General features: G+C 35.0%; 1 protein-coding gene across 1 annotated transcript in view; it reads right to left on the reverse strand.

Moving 5' to 3' along the window:
* Positions 1-19,316, reverse strand: part of LOC145333958 (uncharacterized) — a 43,259-nt gene extending 23,943 nt beyond the window's left edge. The window contains exons 1-6 of the mRNA XM_080179217.1: positions 19,285-19,316; positions 16,120-16,192; positions 15,573-15,648; positions 14,929-14,977; positions 13,052-13,166; positions 81-12,819 (exon numbers count right to left, since the gene is read on the reverse strand). Of these exons, the coding sequence (XP_080035343.1) occupies positions 81-12,819; positions 13,052-13,166; positions 14,929-14,977; positions 15,573-15,627 (12,958 nt within the window). The 5' untranslated portion in view covers positions 15,628-15,648; positions 16,120-16,192; positions 19,285-19,316. The remainder of the gene's footprint in view (positions 1-80; positions 12,820-13,051; positions 13,167-14,928; positions 14,978-15,572; positions 15,649-16,119; positions 16,193-19,284) is intronic.
* Between the last annotated feature and the right edge of the window lie 485 nt (positions 19,317-19,801).

The following is a 19,801-nucleotide window of genomic DNA, read 5'->3' on the forward strand; positions in this document are numbered from 1 at the left end:
TTTTTTAACAATTATAATCTATGAGTTAATAAAAAAGTTTAAATTATAAATAAAGTTTAAAATTATAAATCTTTGAATACCTGTTATAAGATTTCCATTTGCATCTGTCACAGTTTGTCCATTTGTGTCAGTCACAACATTACTTGGAAGTGTTACAGGGCTGCCATTGGAATTAGTAACTGTATTTCCAAGAGAATCTGTCACAACAATGTTTGTGGTTTGTCCAACAGTCGTAAATGTTCCAGTACCCTGATAACCATTTTGAACTAGCCCTAAACTTTCATAAAGTTTGCACATAAGGTCAGCTTCATAATAACCAGCATATGGACACACATTTGATGTAGTAGGTAATTGTGTACATATTTGGCCATATTTGTAAAATTGATTTTCACACCACAAGGCACAATATTCCTCTGATAATATATTGTCTGCATATGGACAAGCTACTGCTTGATTTGCTGTAGCATCTGTTGAAAACAAGGCAGTTAGGCCATCAGTACTTCCTGGAGTTACACTTGTTCCAAAAATTGTATTTTCCAAATTTTGGTTTTCAGCCCATAATTCACATAATTCTGTGTTGTGTGGGCTTGTGTAATTTTCATATGGACATGATGGTGTGCCAGTACAGACAGTCCATGCTGTTAATTCCAAATGTCGGCACCAAAGCTGGCATAAGAGAATTCCATCTACATCATTCCTGTGGGGACATACAGCATAAGGTATTGAATATGTATTTGTGTGAATTGTTGTGCCACTACTCTCAGACCTGTAAATCTGATTCCAGAAATAACACAATAATTCAGAATCTGTGTAATCTAGATATGGGCATATCAGGAGTGTAGTTGTTGGTTCAGGAGTTGTAGTGTACTGTTCACAAATCTGGCCATACTTATAAAATTGAGTCTCACACCAAATACTGCAATAATCAGAGCTGTGCTGATAACTGTCATAAATACAAGGGATAACATTTGTTTCAGTAGATTGCGTTGAGTAGAGAGGGTCAGTAGAGAATGGTGATGATGAACTGAATAAATTTGCTTCAATATTAGTGTTTTCTGCCCACAAATTACACAAATCTGTATTGTGGGGTGCTGTATAGTTTTCATATGGGCATATTGGACCACTGGTACATGTTGCACCTGATTCTAGTTCTTGTAGCTCGCACCACAGTTGACATGCTAGAATACTATCAGTTGATCCAGTATGTGGACATGAAGAATATGGAATTGTTGATGTAACAGCAGGTGTAGAAAGGGAATTTTCTTTAATTCCATATATTTGTTGCCATAATGAACACAATGTAACACTATCTGTAAATAAAGCATATGGACAAGGTGGTAAAGTTGTTGATGTAGTTGTTGTAGAAGTAGTCTGTTGACTGCATATTTGGCCATACTTGTAAAATTGAGATTCACACCAAATGCTACAATATTCATCACTGTATACAGAATCTTTATAAATACACTCAACAACTCCAGCTTCTGTTGCATCAGTTGAATACAGAGGTGTTATGCCATCTGTTGAAACAGGTGTACTAGATCCAAATATTGTATTTTCTAAGTTCAGATTTTCAGTCCATAACAAGCATAGAGATTCATCATGTGGACTTGTGTAGTTTTCATAAGGACAGATTGGTCTATTTGTACAATAGGTCCATGCAGAATATTCATGCAAAACACACCACAACTCACAAGCTAATAGGTTATTGGTAATAGATTGATATGGACAGGCAATATATGGTATTGTATATGTAGTAGGATGAATTGTAGAACCTCCTGCTTTCTCTGTTTCAATTTGCCACCATAGGTAACAGAGAACATCTCTGTCAATCAAATCATCATATGGACAAGTCTTAACAGTTGTTGTTGATGGTCCTGTAGTTGTAGTGGTTGTTGCTGGTGTAGTAATTGTTGTTGTTGTTGTTGTGGTGGTGGATGTTGTTGTTGTAGATGTTGTATCTTTAGAGCAAATTTGTCCATATTTATATAATTGAGTTTCACACCATATTTCACAATAATCTACACTGTACAGAGAACTATCATAAATACATTCAATTACTGTTGAATCTGATGGTTGTGTACTAAACATTGGAGTTATTCCTGCAAGAGAATTAGGTGTTGTGGATCCAAATAGATTATTCTCTATGTTTACATTTTCAGCCCATAGATTACAAAGATTGTCATTGTGAGGAGAGGTGTAGTTTTCATATGGACAAACTGGTTGATTTGTGCATTCAGTTAATGTTGTGTATGATTGTAGTTCACACCACAAGTTACATGCCAAAAATTCATCTGCTCTACCCATAAAAGGACAATATATATAAGGTATTTGAAAGTTAAATGAAGGTGGAAGGGTAGCTCCACTTTCCTTTTCTTCTTCTATTTGACCCCAAAGATAGCACAATGTACTACTATCCACATACTCCAAGTATGGACATATTTTAAGAGTTGTTCCTGTTGATGCAGATGTTGATGATGAGCTTTCAATACACACACTTCCAGACTCCTTCTCTTGTATTTGACACCAAATCTGACATGCAAGAACTCCATCTGATAAACTTATATGTGGGCAAGAACTAAGGGGGATTGTTGATGGTTCAGTCAGCATATTTCCACTTGCATCTGTGTTTGTATTTCCACTAACATCTGTGGCTAAATTTGGAGACTGTGTAATGATTACCCCATTGGAGTCAGTAATAACATTACCTACAATATCAGTTACTGCATTTGGAGGTTCTGTTACGGGAACACCATTTGAATTTGTAACAGGATTACCATTTGAATCAGTTACACCATTAGCCAGCTGTGTTATCAAATTTCCAATTGCATCTGTGATGACATTACCATTGCTATCTGTTATTGCTTCATAAATTTGGGTTACTGGATTTCCAACTGAGTCAGTTACAGGATTACCACTTTGATCTGTAACAGTTCCTGGATTTGAAAGTGTATTTAATTGTTGCCAAAGAGAACAAAGTGCAGCCTCATCAGTGTATCCCAGATATGGACATGGTACAGCAGTTGTTGTAGATGGCAATCCTGTACATATTGTACTAGATTCTAACTCTTGCAACTGACACCAAAGCTGACAAGCCAAGTTGCTGTCAGGTAAGTTCACATATGGACATGAGCTGTAGGGAACAGTTGCTGCCTCTGTAACTGCAATACCATTTGAGTCTGTCAGTGTACTTCCATTAGAATCAGTTACAAATTGGGCTGATTCAGTGACAACAAAACCATTATTGTCTGTTACAGTAATTCCATTAGAATCTGTTACAGCATTAGTAATTTGTGTTGCAGGATTTCCATTTGAATCAGTTACAGGCACACCATTTGAATCTGTGATTCCATTGATTGCTTGTGTTACCAAATTACCACTGTTATCTGTAACAACATTGCCACTACTGTCTGTAACTGCAATATAAACTTGAGTTACTGTATTTCCATTTGTTTCAGTTATAGGATTTCCACTTTGATCTGTTATAGTAGCAGGTGATGAAAGAGCATTAATTTGTTGCCAAAGTGAACATAGTTCATCACTATTTGTATATGATTTATATGGACATGGTGTAGGTGTTGTTGGATTCCCTGTGCATAAAGCTCCATTATCTTTTTCTTGAATTTGACACCAAAAAGTACAAGCTAACTCTGCATCTGTTAAACTAACATATGGGCACAAACTGTAAGGAATTGTTGAAGGTTCAGTTATCTTGATACCACTACTATCTGTAAGTGTTACTCCATTTGAATCTGTTGCATAGATAGGGGATTCAGTAACAACTAAGCCAGATATATCTGTTACTGTGTTTCCATTAGAGTCTGTGACAGCATTGGCTACTTCTGTTATTGGAATACCATTTGAGTCTGTAACAGCAACTCCATTTCCATCAGTTATTACATTAGCTACCTGGGTGACAGGATTTCCATATGCATTTGTCACAATATTGCCATTACTGTCAGTGACAGCAATGTAGCTTTGAGTAACTGGTTTTCCATTAACATCTGTTACAGGATTACCACTCTGATCTGTTACCTGTTCTGGATTAGATATTGTATTTAGTTGGATCCATAGAGAACATAAAGTTGACCCATCTGTATAACTCAAGTATGGGCAGGGTACAGCTGTTGTTGTTGAAGGTATCCCTACACATTGTATTCCTAAATCAAGTTGTTGAAGTTGACACCATAATTCACATGCTATTTGGCCATCAGGTAAATTAATATATGGGCATGAGGTGAATGACACAGTTACTGATTCAGTTAATGCAATGCCATTTGAATCTGTTGCAGTATTTCCAGATGAATCAGTTGCATAATTTGGTGATTCTGTAATAACATTTCCTGATGGGTCAGTTGCAGTGTTACCATTAGAGTCTGTCACAGCATTTGCAACTTGTGTAATAGGATTTCCATATGAATCTGTTATAGGAATTCCATTTGAATATGTAATTGGATTTCCGTTTGAATAGGTAACTGGATTCTTTAATTGAGTTACTGGATTTCCATTACTGTCTGTTACAAGGTTTCCATTGCTGTCTGTTACTGCAATGTAGGGTTGCGTTACTGTATTACCATTTTGATCTGTCACTGTAAATCCATTTTGATCAGTCACTGTAACAGGAGCTGACAATGCATTGATTTGCTGCCATAAGGTGCATAGCTCAATATTATTTGTGAAAGACTCATAAGGACATGGTTCTGGTGATGTAGGGAGATTTGTACACATAACACCAGTTTCTAGTTCTTGTATTTGGCACCAAAGCTCACAAGCTTTTTCCCCATCAATTATATTTAGAAAAGGGCAGGAATTATAAGAAATTGTTAAAGGTTCAGTAACCAAATTACCATTTATGTCTGTTGCTGAATTCCCATTTGAGTCAGTTACATAAACAGGACTGTTAGTGATCAGATTTCCAACTAAATCTGTAACTGTGTTTCCATTTGAATCTGTGGCAGCATTTTGTTGTTCTGTAACTGGAATTCCATTGGCCTCAGTTACTACATTTCCATTTGCATCAGTTATAACATTGGCAGGTTCTGTTACAAGATTGCCATTGTTGTCTGTGACCACATTTCCATTGTTACTAGTTACAACATTATACAGCTGTGTGATAATGTTTCCATTTGGATCTGTTACAGGGTTACCACTTACATCTGTAACCGTGGCAGGAGAAGATAAGACATTAATTTGCTGCCAAAGAGAACATAATGTTGCAATGTTTGTATAGTTGTCATAAGGACAATTTGCATATGGACCATCAGAGCAAAAAGTCCATGATGTGTATTCCTGCAATTTACACCACATTTCACAGGCTAACAAACCATCTGTTAAAGCACTGTGTGGACATGATGAATATGGAATTGAGAATGTAAATGAATAAATAGTTGAACCACTAATCTTTTCTATTTCCAGCTGATTCCAAAGGAAACACAAAACAACACTATCAGTATAGGTTTCATATGGACATACTTCTACTCCAGTGGTTGTTGGAGCTGGTGAAGAAGTTGATAGGTCTATACAAGTTTGTCCATACTTATAAAACTGTGTTTCACACCAAATACTACAATACTCATCAACATAGGGATTGTCTTGTCTTCCTTGGGCATTATATATACAAGATATTTGTTGAGGCTGAGTAGCTTCTGTTGAATACAAAGGTGTAATTCCTGTAAGAGATGTGGGTGTTGTGGTTGCTCCAAATATAATGTTTTCTAAACTTTGATTTTCCACCCAAAGATTACATAAAACTTCATTATGAGGACTAGTGTAATTTTCATATGGACATGTTGGTGAATTTAAGCACTTGGTCCATGCGGTATATTCTTGAAGCTGACACCATAGCTCACATGCTAAAATACTATTTTCTAAGTTTATATTAGGACATGCAGAATATTCAATAGTGAAAGTGGTCTGATGTATAGTTGATCCTGTCTGTGTTGAAAGCTCTATTTGTTGCCAATAGTAGCACAAAATATTGCTTTCAGTATAGGAAAGATATGGGCAAATATTTTCTGTTGTGACAGTTGAAATTGTTGTTGTGCTTTCATAACATGTCACACCAAGAGATATTTCTTGCAATTGACACCAAAGCTGACAAGCAATATCTTCATTTATACTACCAATGTAAGGGCATGAACTGTAGGGTATTGTTTGTCCTGATTGAGTTAATATGTTTCCATTTGAATCAGTTACAACATTACCATTGGAGTCAGTAACTGGGCTGTTAATTTGAGTTACAGGATTACCATTAGTATCTGTTGCAACATTTCCATTAGAATCTGTGATGACATTAATAGAGTTTGTAACTGGGTTACTATTTGAATCAGTGATAACATTTCCACTTGAATCAGTAATTGTATAAGATGCTTCTGTTACCACATTTCCAGAAGTATCAGTTACTGTGTTTCCATTTGAGTCAGTAACTGCATTTGGTGGATATGTTACTGGATTTCCATTGGCATAAGTTACCGGATTTCCATTTGCATAAGTTACTGGATTTCCATTGGTATAAGTTATTATATTACCACCAGTAATAATATTACCATTGGAATCTGTCAACACATTTCCATTGGAATCTGTAATTACACTAGCTGGGAAAGTTACAACATTTCCATTGGAATCAGTAATAACATTGCCACTCAGATCAGTTACTAGAGTTGGAACTTCTGTTACTGCATTTCCTTCTACATTAGTTACAATATTTCCATTGGCATCTGTTACTGAATTTGCTGAATATGTAACAGGATTTCCATTTGAGTTGGTAACAATGGCTCCATTTGAATCTGTTAGTGAAATTACAGCTTCAGTCACAATATTTCCCAATAAATTGGTTACTGTGTTGCCATTGCTATTTGTAACAGCATTCTGTGGGATGGTTACAGGATTACCATTTGCATCTGTAACTATATTTCCATTAGCATCTGTAAATACACAAGGCATTGAGCCTGTTAAACACATTATTTGCTGCCAAAGTGCACATAAAGTAGAATTGTCTGGTAAATTTAAATAGGGACATGGTTCTGGTGTAGATGGCTGTGTTGTTGGTACACCAGAACAACTCTTACCCATAAGTTCTTGTAGTTGACACCAAAGTTCACATGCTAAAGATGAATCAGGTGATGAAAGGTAAGGACAGGTTGAATATGGTACAGTAGAAGATTCTGTAACAATGTTGCCATTAACATCAGTAACAGTGATACCACTGGAGTCTGTTACAGCATTAATAGGCAGAGGGTTTCCATTAGAATCTGTGACAGTGTTACCATTTGAATCTGTAACAAAAGCTATAGGTGATGTAACAATGTTGCCTGTAGAGTCAGTAACTAAATTTCCAACAGAGTCTGTTACAGCATTAGCTGGCTGTGTTAAAGGATTTCCAATTGAATCTGTAACTGTGTTTCCATTTGAATCTGTAATGCTATTTACAATTTGAGTAACTGGGTTTCCAATGCTATCAGTGACAACAATACCATTATTATCTGTAACTGCTATGTTGCTTAGAGTGACAAGATTTCCATTAGCATCTGTTACTGGGTTTCCAATTGCATTGGTTACTGTTCCTGGAGATGATAATATATTTATTTGTTGCCAAAGTGAGCAAAGAGTTGCACTGTCAGTATATTGAGCATAGGGACATGCTCCCGCAGTGGAGGTAGTAGGCACTGCACAAACCTTTCCATATTTATACAACTGACTTTCACACCACAAATCACAATATTCTGTGCTATATTCCAATGATTCATAGATACAAGTAACAGTGATGGACTCAGTGGCATCTGTAGAATGAATGGGTGTAAATCCATCAGTTGTACTTGGGTTTGTTACTCCAAAAAGTGTATTTTCCAGGTTAATATTTTCTGCCCAAAGATTGCAAAGATCATTATTGTGTGGACTTGGATAACTATCATAAGGACACAATGGTGAATTAGTACAGACTGTCCATGCTGTAAGTTCTTGAGTTTGACACCAAATTTGACATGCTAAAATGCCATTAGTTAGACCAAGGTGTGGACAGTTTGTGTATGGAATAGAAAATGTGTTAGAACTAATGGTAGCTCCATTTTCTTGCACTGAATTTAGATTTTGCCATAAAAAGCACAAAATAATATTGTCATCATAACTTTCGTATGGGCAACTCTCAATTGCTGGTCCTGTTGTAGTACTAGAATCAATGCAATTTTGTCCATACTTGTAGAATTGTAATTTACACCACATAGAACAGTATTCGGCAACATACATATTACTTAGATCAGAGCTGTATACACATGTTACTGTACTACTTAATGTTGCATCTGTTGTAAATAATGGAGTTATACTTGACAAGGCAATAGGTGTAGATGAGCCAAATATTTGGTTTTCTAAATTCTGAGTTTCTGTCCATAACTCACACAGATCTGTGTTATGTGGGCTTGTATAATTTTCATAAGGACATATAGGTCTATTGCGACAGTAAGTCCAAGCATTCCATTCTTGTAGCTCACACCACATTTCACAAGCTATAACACTGTCAACCAGATTAAAATGAGGACAAGATGAATATTGAACAGAGAATGTGATAGTATTTATAGTAGAACCACTTTGTTTTTCTATTTCTAGCTGGTTCCACAGAAAACACAATAATGTGCTTTCAGTATTTTCTAAATATGGGCATATTTTGACAGTTGTAGTTTGAGTTGTTGTAACAGAAGTAGATGAGAACTCTTCACAAATCTGCCCATATTTCAAAAACTGAGTCTCACACCAAATCTGACATTTCTCATCAATGTAGTTATTTCTATTCATTGAACCATAAATACATTGTATAAGTTGACTAGCAGTAGCATCTGTTGTGAATAAAGGTGTTATGCCTTCAAATGAACTTGGAGTTGTAGAGCCATAAATGTTATGTTTGATATTAGCATTTTCAGCCCAGAGTCTACATAATTCATCATTGTCTGGACTGGTGTAATTTAAATATGGACAAATAGGACCATTGGTGCAAAATGCCCAAGCAGTATACTCTTGTAATTGACACCACATCTCACAGGCTAAAAGGCCATCTGTTAGATCAACATGTGGGCAAGCTGTATATTCAACTGGAAATGTAACTGAACCAACTGTTGAGCCACTGTTTTCTTCTAATTCAATCTGTTGCCATAAGAAACATAATACTGTGTTGTCAGTATAGTCTTCATATGGACATTGCATCATGACTGTAGATGCACCTGAAGTTGTAGAGTCAGGAGTATTTGTTGAAGTTGGTATATTTTCTTCACAAATTTGACCATACTGATAGTATTGTGATTCACACCATAGACTGCAAAATTCATCTGCATATGGAAAATTTTGTTCCCTGTAGATGCATGTAATGATACTTGGACTTGATGAATCTGTTGAAAATAAGGGTGTTATATTGTCAATGGCAGCTGGGGTTGTAGATCCAAAGAGTAAACTTTCTAAATTTAGATTTTCTGCCCACAGTGTACACAATTGATCATTATATGGACTTGTATAGCTTTCATATGGGCAAGATGGCTTATTTTGACAATATGACCAGGCTGTCCATTCTTGAAGCTGACACCACATTTCACAAGCTAGTATAGCTTCATCTAGTCCAAGGTGGGGACATCCACTGTATTGAACAGGGAATGTAACAGAGTGAATTGTAGAACCACTATTTTTTTCTGACTCTAATTGTGTCCAAAGAAAGCAAAGAACAGGTTCATTATAGTGTAGGTATGGACAAACCTTTTCTGTTGTTGTTGTACTAGCAGGTGTTGTTGTGCCATAATCCTCACATACTTGACCAAATTTGTAGAGCTGTGTTTCACACCATAAGTCACAATATTCTATCTTGTAAATTACACTTGACTCATAGATACATGGAATTGTGCTGTTATCAGTTGACTCAGTAGAGTACAATGGAGAAACATTTACTAAAGAAGATGGAGTTGTAGAACCAAAAAGATTGTTTTCTATATTAACATTTTCTGACCAAAGATGACAAAGCTCATTATTATGTGGACTTGTATAGTTTTCATATGGGCAAACAGGACCATTTGTACAAAAGGCCCAAGCTGTGTATTCTTGCAGTTGACACCACATCTCACATGCTAATACTCCATCTATCAGACCTAAGTGGGGACATTCAGAATACTGTACTTCAAAAGTAACAGAGTGGATTGTAGAACTGCCAGATTTTTCAGCTTGAAGTTGTCCATATAAAAAGCATAAAACTTCACTGTCAGCAAAATCTGCATATGGACAGTATGTTTCTGTTGTTGAAGGGCCAAGAGTTGTTGATGGCAAATTTTCTTCACAGATATATCCATATTTGTAATATTGTGTTTCACACCAAATGCTGCAGAACTCATCAGTGTAAGGAGGGATATTTCTATTTTGGCGATAAACACAACTGATAATTTGAGCTGCTGATGAATCAGTTGAAAATAAAGGTGTAATACCATTCAGTGAATTTGGCGTAGTAGAACCAAACATATTTTCTTCAATATTAACATTTTCTGCCCAAAGGGTACAAAGCTCATCATTGTAAGGGCTGGTATAATTTTGATATGGGCACACAGGACCATTCAAACACAATGCCCATGCAGTAAATTCTTGAAGCTGACACCACATTTCACAGGCCAGAATGTTATCCGTTATGCCAACATGTGGACAAGTAGAGTATGGAACTGTGAATGTTACAGAATGAATAGTTGAACCTCCATTCTTTTCACGTTCTATTTGTTGCCACAGAAAGCACAAAACTATATTATCTGTGTATTCTTCGTAAGGACATGTTGCAACTGTTGTTGTAGGTGTATTTGTGGTAGTTGATGAAAAATCTGTTGTTGATTCTGAAGATGGTCCATCTATACAGGTATACCCACTTTTCAATTTTTCTAATTGACACCATAATTCACATGTCAAAGTAGGATCTGAATTGCTTAGATAAGGACAGGAGTTGTAAGGAATAGTTCCAGTGGGCGCTACAGTTGCACCACCTGCCAGAACATTATTTATTTCATTCCAAAGGTAGCACAAGTCAGTAGCATCTTGATGTGAATTATATGGACATGGATCTTGTGATGTTGTTGTCTCAATCACACAGGTTTGTCCATATTTGTAGAATTGGGATTCACACCAAAGATCACAATAGTCAGAGGAATAAGGATAAGAATTGTATACACAAGTAATTGTTCCAGATTCTGCTGAATTTGTTGAATATAATGGAGTTATTCCATCAGTAGATGATGGTGAAGTTGATCCAAATATGATATTTTCCAAACTTAAATTTTCAGACCACAACTCACACAGTTTGGTATTGTGAGGGGATGTATAGTTCTCATAGGGACACACTGGACTTCCTGAACATTGTGTTTGAGAAGCTAATTCTTGAAGTTGACACCACAGCTCACAAGCAAGAAATCCATCAGAAAATGTAAGGTATGGACATGAACTGTAAGGTATTGTTGTTGCAATTAAAGGAGTAAAACCATTGCCTTGCAGAAAATTAATTTGATTCCAGAGTGCACAGAGTACTAATGCACTTGGAAAACTTTCATATGGACACACAGCAGTTGTTGTTGAAGGTGTAGCTGTTGATGATGATGAGCCATTAATGATTTGTGTACTTGTAGGTGTTCCAGTGCACACAGTGCCTGAGGTATATTGTTCAATTTCACACCACAGGGTACATGCAACTACAGAATCAGATATAACTAAATATGGGCAGTTAGTATACTCTATAGATGAAGTTATTGAAGGTGTGTTGCCACTATTAGCAAGATTGTTTAATTGCAACCAAAGTGAACAAAGTGTTGCAGAATCTGTATATGATTCATATGGACATGTTGAGGATGTTGTTGAGCTAGATACTCCAGTGGTTGGTCCTGATGTTGTAGTGAATTGTTCACAAACTTGTCCAAACATATAAAACTGGTTTTCGCACCACAATCCACAATAGTCAGTACTGTAGGGATATGCAGCATATTTACAAGTTATTATTGTAGATGCTGTTGGATCAGTTGTGTATATTGGAGTAAGTCCAGCAGTTGGAGTAGATAAAGATGACCCAAATACAACCCCTTCCAAGTTGAGATTTTCAGCCCAAAGTTTACAAAGTTCATCATCATGTGGAACTGTGTAGTTTTCATAGGGACAGGTAGGTCCACCAGAACAAATAGAATTACTCTGAAGCTGATTTACCTGACACCAGAGTTCACAGGCTAAAATTGCATCAGCCAAACCAAAATGTGGACATGTTGAATAGACAATAAGTGTAGGTGAAGCTGGTGTGACAGGTGTACTAAGTGTTAGTGACTGTAGACTGGACCAAAGGTCACACAAAGTAACTTGATTGGTATAGCTTAGGTAGGGACATAGGGGTGCAGTAGTGGTTGGTGCTAGGGTAGTTGTGTTGGTGCATGTGTTTCCTAGGTAACTCTGTACCTGACACCACAAATTACATAATAGGAAAGCACTAGTTGGGTTATCGAGATATGGACAATTTACAGCATTGGAAGAGGAATGATAGGGGGTAGAATTAGTAGCTAGTTGATTTAATTCAGTTACTAATTGACAAAGCAGTTCTGATTCTGGGTCAAGGCGGTATGGGCAATTGTTTTTATTCACATCCGGTGCACAATCTGGTTCATTTCCACACTCAGGTATTGTAATTCCATTAAAAGATACTTCTAGGTTTGGAATTTCAGCATATCTCAGAATTACTCCAAGGTCCAGGCACTGACAACTATAAAGTTTGGAATTATAGCATTTGTTGGTAATTTGCCAATGTGATCCATCAAAAGGAGTAACTTCCTTAACATCACCTCTCCAAGCCTGAATTTTATTAGAATAAAATGCATATATTTTATATTTTAGATAGTTGGTTTTTTATGTTATCTAATTTTAGTTCAGAAGAAAAAAATTAAGTGTATCTCTTAGGTTACAACCCCCGACCTACCTTTCTCCAATCTTACAGATGAGTAAATGTTACATTAATAAAACAAAGTTGGAACTTGGATGGAAAGCCTAATTTTATTTCTGAAGAAATGACAAATATTTCACTTACTTCAAGGCTGGTGAGAGTTGTGGATGAGTTTATTTCCAGCTTCCAACCATCAACCTCAGAGGTCATAGGAACAAGTAAATGTCCCTTTTTTCCACCAGGCCATTCCTTTCCCAATCTAAACAGGATGATCAATATCAAAACAAGGATGACAACATCCATAAATAGCAAAGCACAATAATCATAAAAAAAGATTTAAAGAGCATTTTTAAAAATCAATAATAGATTTCTGGAGAATATGCATGAAACCTTCCTTTTTTTTATAGTTTTTAATATCTATATTTTGTAAGATGTCTGACAGACTGACAGTCAAAGTAAATAACATAGATAGAAACTTAATTTTGATAATATTCACAAACATCTTCCTTTCGTCTACAAATACAAAAATCCCTTTGAACAAAGAGGAATTTAGTTTTGATATTGTTATCCAGAAAAAAAATTTGAAAATCAGATCAAAAACACCTAAGATATGGGGGAAAATGTGAAAAATTTAAAACTAGCAAAAAACTGGCTATGAAGCAGGTTAACCACCATGGATGTTTTTTAGTTTATTGTGCTCCATAATGATCGGAATGATGACAAGAAGTTTCAGCCCTCTATGTATCTTAAATAGCAGCCGAGAAAATCACATCTCGTATAGTGATATAGACGGTCGGACTGAATGACTGACTGACGGACGGACAGACATAGTGAATTATAAAGTAGTTTCGCTACTAAAAACGGAAAAAAGACTAATCTTTTAAGTGTTGTAAAAGTTTACACTTCAAGATTTGAAAAGGTTAATTTTGTCCTATTTGTACATTGTTTCCATGGATCTAGAGGGATAAGACAATAGCCGATAAATTGGTTTACACCCCCAGTGATAATACAAAAATTACCCCTTCTAGTGATTAAACTTAGTGGTTGAAACATCTGAACACCCAACTTAATAAAACAACCAATCAAAATTTAAGTCCCCAAAGTTGTTAGGCTAACGAATATGAAAACATTAGAATAAAACTTTGGGGACGTGTGTAATAAACAACCTATTGTCCGCACTCTGCATTGTTTCCTTTACTTGCTTTTTGTCATGTTTTCCTTTTTTATTCTTTTTTTATACACTATCGGCTTCGCCCCTAGCCTCTAGGGGCTTTGACCCAAGAGGTGATCCAAATATGTTTTGGCGAAATCCGTAAAAGGACCAAGGAAATCTTCAGCAAAAAAACAAAAAAGGGGGGGGGGATTTTTTTGGGGGGTTGGGGGTGTCCCACCCCCCAAGAAAATAGCCTAAAACCACCACAGGACCAGTAGGTATATTCCCTGAAGAGTAGAATCCAATCGGTTCAGTGGTTACCGAGATCTTAAGGGATGGACAGACAGACGGACGGACAGACATCATTCTACTTTGTATTATAATAGATTACACCCCTCCCAACATATTTTAAATTACACCAACGGAAAGTTTGACCGCTCTTCTTTTTCTTAGCGAAGGCGGTTATTCTACAAAACATGTATAGGATGGGTGGGGGCAAACAGGGGTACCTATATCCTTAAATCTACTCCCTTTTTCCCGCCCCTTGTACCCTATACTTATTATTATTTTGTATATCTACTTAATAATAATGATAGTGTTGGTTAATATTAGTAATAATCATCCTATTCCAGCTAATTTGCCAGTGATTTTCTTAGTTATACCTGTCCTCCCCTTATTTTGAAATAAAATCGAAATTAGGGTAGTTTTTCCCTTTGCATTATCTGCAGTGCGCTTACCGCGGTGTTTATAATTTATTTCAAAATAAGAAGGGAGGGGGTTGCTCAACTATGCACTTTGAGAGATATCACCTTGTGAGATTATTTATTGTATATACATTTATGTATATATAAATATAGCTTATACTTACTTGAACCAGAAACATTCCTGAGCCAGTAGCGGAGAAATCAGAATCCAGGCTAAAAACATAATTATGAATGATGCAAGAATATCAAAAATAAAATGTGCAAATCTTTAAGTATACTAGCTATTGTTTAATAATTTTTAAAAATAAATTTGAATTTGAATTAACAAATAAATATTGTTGTGGATTATTTAAAAATTAAAATATGACATATTCACATAATCCTTATATAAAAGTTACATGATGTCTATCTGTCTGTACCGAAGGATCTCACTAACCGCTGAACCGATGTGATCCATAACTGCGCCCCCTTGTTCAAGTGCCCCTAGATGCTTCTAGGTGCGTATCTGCTAGTGTACTATAAACTAAGAAACTGCAGCCACTGCATCCATTGATTTTTTTTTGTAAAAAGGCTTAAATTGAAGGTTAAAAGTATCTCAACAAATAGAAGGAAAGTAATAAAGCTAGAAACAGAACCCATCCAAATCTTTCATCATAAATAAGAAAAAAGTTGATTTTTGTAGTGCTTTTCTTTAAAGTCACTAGCGAGCGAGCACAGATTATTTCTGAATACTGGGGGGAAGGGGTTTCTGAGCTGAAAGAGGAACTTTAGGGAAACTGGCAATCTTGTTAGAATCAATATTGTTTACCTGCTATAAAGGTAAATAGGTTCCCCCTGGAAAGGGGTGAACCTACCCCTAACATCCTTATGTACCCTCCTCACTCCTAGATTGAACAAATTATTAGTATTTTTTGTATACTTATACTAAAGTCAGTGTGTGTGTATCAAAGGATCTTGCTAACCACTGAACCGATATTGTTCCTTTTTACAGGGTAGCTTCCTATTAAGAAAAGAAACCCCTGTAAAAATTTTTTTCTTTCTTTAAAAACTGCAAGTAAAAAGGGGGGGGGGTAAAGGTAAAAAGATGAACAAGGAAAAAATACAGATCCCACAAAAGACATATTTTATATTAGAAGACTAAGAAATTACATTGGGATTAATCAAGTTTATAGGTAAACTATAAGAAAAATATAGTATAAAGATGAACAGTAAAAATTCCAGATCCTACTAAAAGTTTTCTTTATAAAGTTTGGCTGTACAACAATGCACTTATTTAGCAAAATTTAGTAACATAGATTTACCAAAGATAACATATTTTATAAAGGTTATTATGGTATATAAATCTATATTTTTACCTGGTGTATTTCTGTTTAATTACTTCTCCATCATCATTATACCCCTGGATAAAGGGTAGGGCAGACTAGGAACCTGAAATTTAAATATACAGGTAAAACAAATAAATTTTATAGACATTAAAACGAAACATATGCTTTAAACAAGACTTCCTCATAAGCAGGGATCTAAAGGGATAAGACAATGGCCGATAAATTGATGTACATCCCCCTTGATCATATACAAAATTATTCCTTTATTAGATTAAAATTAGTGTTTTAAACATTAGATATTCAATTTAATAAACAAATTAAATAAAAGTTTTTAATGTTTTTAGGCTATCGAATAAGAAAACCAGGGTATAGTCCCTTTCGTGGCAAGGCCCCTTAAGTGGCGATTCGTCGTATTTTTAAAAGGGCTTTTAATAGGTTATTTCAGGTTAGGTTATGTTATATTGGTGATTGCTTCGCAGGGTTAGAGCCCCCCGCAGGGGCTAGAAATAGTAGAAAAGCTACTGCGAAATTACGAAGAATCGCTCCTTGTCACGAAAAAGACTATACCCAAAAAACCATATTATAAAACTGCGGGGACTATTGTAATAAACAGCCCATAGTCCCCCTCCCTCCCTTATTATCATGTTTCTTACATACATATACATTATACAAGGATAAAAGAATGGTACAATGCATTTAAAATTAATTCTTTTGGTTGTATTGTAATAGTTATTTCTCGTATTGTATTATAAACGGCTTTCCGCGGATATAGAATGTACATTTATAAGATTAAAACTAGTTTTTTTAGCCCCGTGGTGCCGAAGGCACCAGCTAAAAAAACTAGTTTTAATCTTATGATTGTACATTTCTATATTCGTAGAAAACTGGATATAATACGATGCTAGACATAGTTTTTTCGTATTCATGAGAACCGGTTCCTATCCACCGGATTCAAATGAATACGAGAAACATCTTTCCTATGTTGGCTAATTGTTAAGCCTTTGGGTTCTAGTGCAAAATGCCAGTAAAAACTACTATTCTATCAGACCAAGTTTACTGTAACTAACCAACACAATTATTAGCAGACAATAAAGTTCAAAAGAAATATTCATAATGTGATTTAATTAGTTGGTTTAATTTTTCTAAATATTTCTATCTTACTTCTAAGTATGTGTTGGCTAAAATAGAAACTATACTGTGATACTTTTTTAATTATCTATTCTACTAAGCCCATTATTCTTCTTAAAATATTTTATAATCCATTACAACGAGTTCACATCATTATAGGTCTAAGTTACCAAATATAAATTTTGTATACTTTTACTCAATTTTGTTTATTTAAATTCAATAACGTTTAACATAGCAAATTTTATTGTATTTTTTCTAGATAAATCTGGTTTAAAAAACTACAAAGCTAGAACTCTAAAATTGAATTTATTGTCCATTGTTCTATCCCTATACAAAATGTTTAGATATATTTAATTGTAATTTTTTTTATAAATTATGATTTTAGCAAGTTAGTTTATTTATCTTTATTAAAAAGTAAGAATATTTGATTTTATAGAAGTCTATAAAAAGATGTTTCACGTTAAGAAGACATTTAGAATGGACTATTATCACTTACAAGTTAAACAAGAAGCAAATCTATATACTTTTTTAATAGCTTCCAAACTATCAAATAAAAAAAATATTTATGGATAAATCCATTGTATTTATATCATTGTATTTAGAATTATAGCAATTAAGTTTTTATTTTCTGACAACTTGATTTTTCATGATCTCAACTTTATCTAATTTGATATATCAACTATCATCTATCTAACTATCTATCTTGGTATCTATCTAGATAACTTGCTAACCTAAATACTATAATCCTGAGCTTTAGACTATTATCTATCCCACTATCTATACTGGTATCTATCCAGATATATTGCTAATCTGAATAATGTGAGCCTATGCCCTGGAATATTATCTATCCCACTATCTATCTTGGAATTTATCTAGATATCTTGCTAAACTAAATAATATGGCCTAGGCCCTAGACTATTATCTATCCAGCTATCTATCCTGGTATCTATCAAGATATCTGTGAGTCTATGCCCTGGACTATTATCTATAAAACTATCTATCTTGGTACTTATCTAGATATCTTGTTAACCTGAATTATGTGAGCCTATGCCCTGGAATATTATCTATATTAATTATCTATCTAGATATCCTGATCAACTGAATATTTTGAGCCTATGCCCTGGACTATCATATATCAAACTAGATCACAGTAAAAGTGTCTGACTGATTATGACGTAACAAAAATTAGCCAATGAGAGGCCACTATAAATTTTACCATTGGTCAATAATGGTCTCTCATTGGCTAATTTTTTTTGTTACGTCATAATCAGTCAGACACTTTTACTGTGTTCATCAAACTATCTATCTAGATATCTTGCTAACCTGAATTATGTGAGTCTATGCCCTGGACTATTATCTATCCAACTATGTATCTTGGTATTTAATCTAGATATCTTGCTAACCTGAATAATGTGAGCCTATGCCCTGAACTATTATCTATCCAACTATCTATCTAGATATCTTGCTAACCTGAATAATGTGAGCATGGGCCTTAGACAATTATCTATCCAACTATCTATCTAGATATCTTGCTTACCTGAATAATGTGAGCATGGGCCTTAGACAATTATCTATCCAACTATCTATCTAGATATCTTGCTAACCTGAATAATGTGAGCATGGGCCTTAGACAATTATCTATCCAACTATCTATCTAGATATCTTGCTAACCTGAATTATGTGAGTCTATGCCCTGGACTATCATATATCAAACTATCTATCTTTGTATCTATCTAGATATCTTGCTAACCTGAATTATGTGAGTCTATGCCCTGGACTATCATATATCAAACTATCTATCTTGGTATTTAATCTAGATATCTTGCTAACCTGAATAATGTGAGCATGGGCCTTAGACTATTAACTATCCAGCTATCTATCCTGGTATCTATCTAGATATCTTGCTAACCTGAATAATGTGAGCATGGGCCTTAGACTATTATCTATCCAACTGTCTATCTTGATATCTATCTAGATATCTTGCTAACCTAAATTATGTGAGCATAGGCCTTAGACTATTATCTATCCAACTATCTATCTTGATATCTATCTAGATATCTTGCTAACCTTAATAATATGAGCCTAGGCCCTGGACTGCCGGACTACTTTTTATCAAAATTAGATTTAAAGGTTTCTAACACCTGTGGTGGCCACACAGTTGGTCTGAACTGGAAGTAGGATTTTATTTGTTATTCATAAAAAACAATTGTTTGTTTTCTATTAGCTTTTAAATAATCAAATGATTTTCAAAGAAAATTAGTGTTTTGGTTTCAGATTTTTGTTTAAAAAAGCAAATTTGTTAAGCAAAATAACAATCTTATTTTTTATCAAATTAAAAAAAAATAGATTTATTTTAAATACATCAAATAAAAAATAATTCATAATTGATTGGAGAGGGGGAAGGGTTAAGTAACTGTATGTCCCAACCCTGAGGACCCTGTGCCGTCTTTAAATTGGGTATTTGCTAGCAGACCAAAAAGGTCTCTAGCAGGGGGATCCAGGTATTTGTCTGGTTATACATCTATACTTATAGATTTATTGATCGCAGTTCAAGTCCAAATATCAGTGGATTACAATTCCTGCT

The sequence above is a fragment of the Acartia tonsa genome, chromosome 12 (genome assembly GCF_053477335.1).
Source record: "Acartia tonsa isolate MP-2025a chromosome 12, ASM5347733v1, whole genome shotgun sequence".
NCBI lineage: Eukaryota > Metazoa > Arthropoda > Copepoda > Calanoida > Acartiidae > Acartia > Acartia tonsa.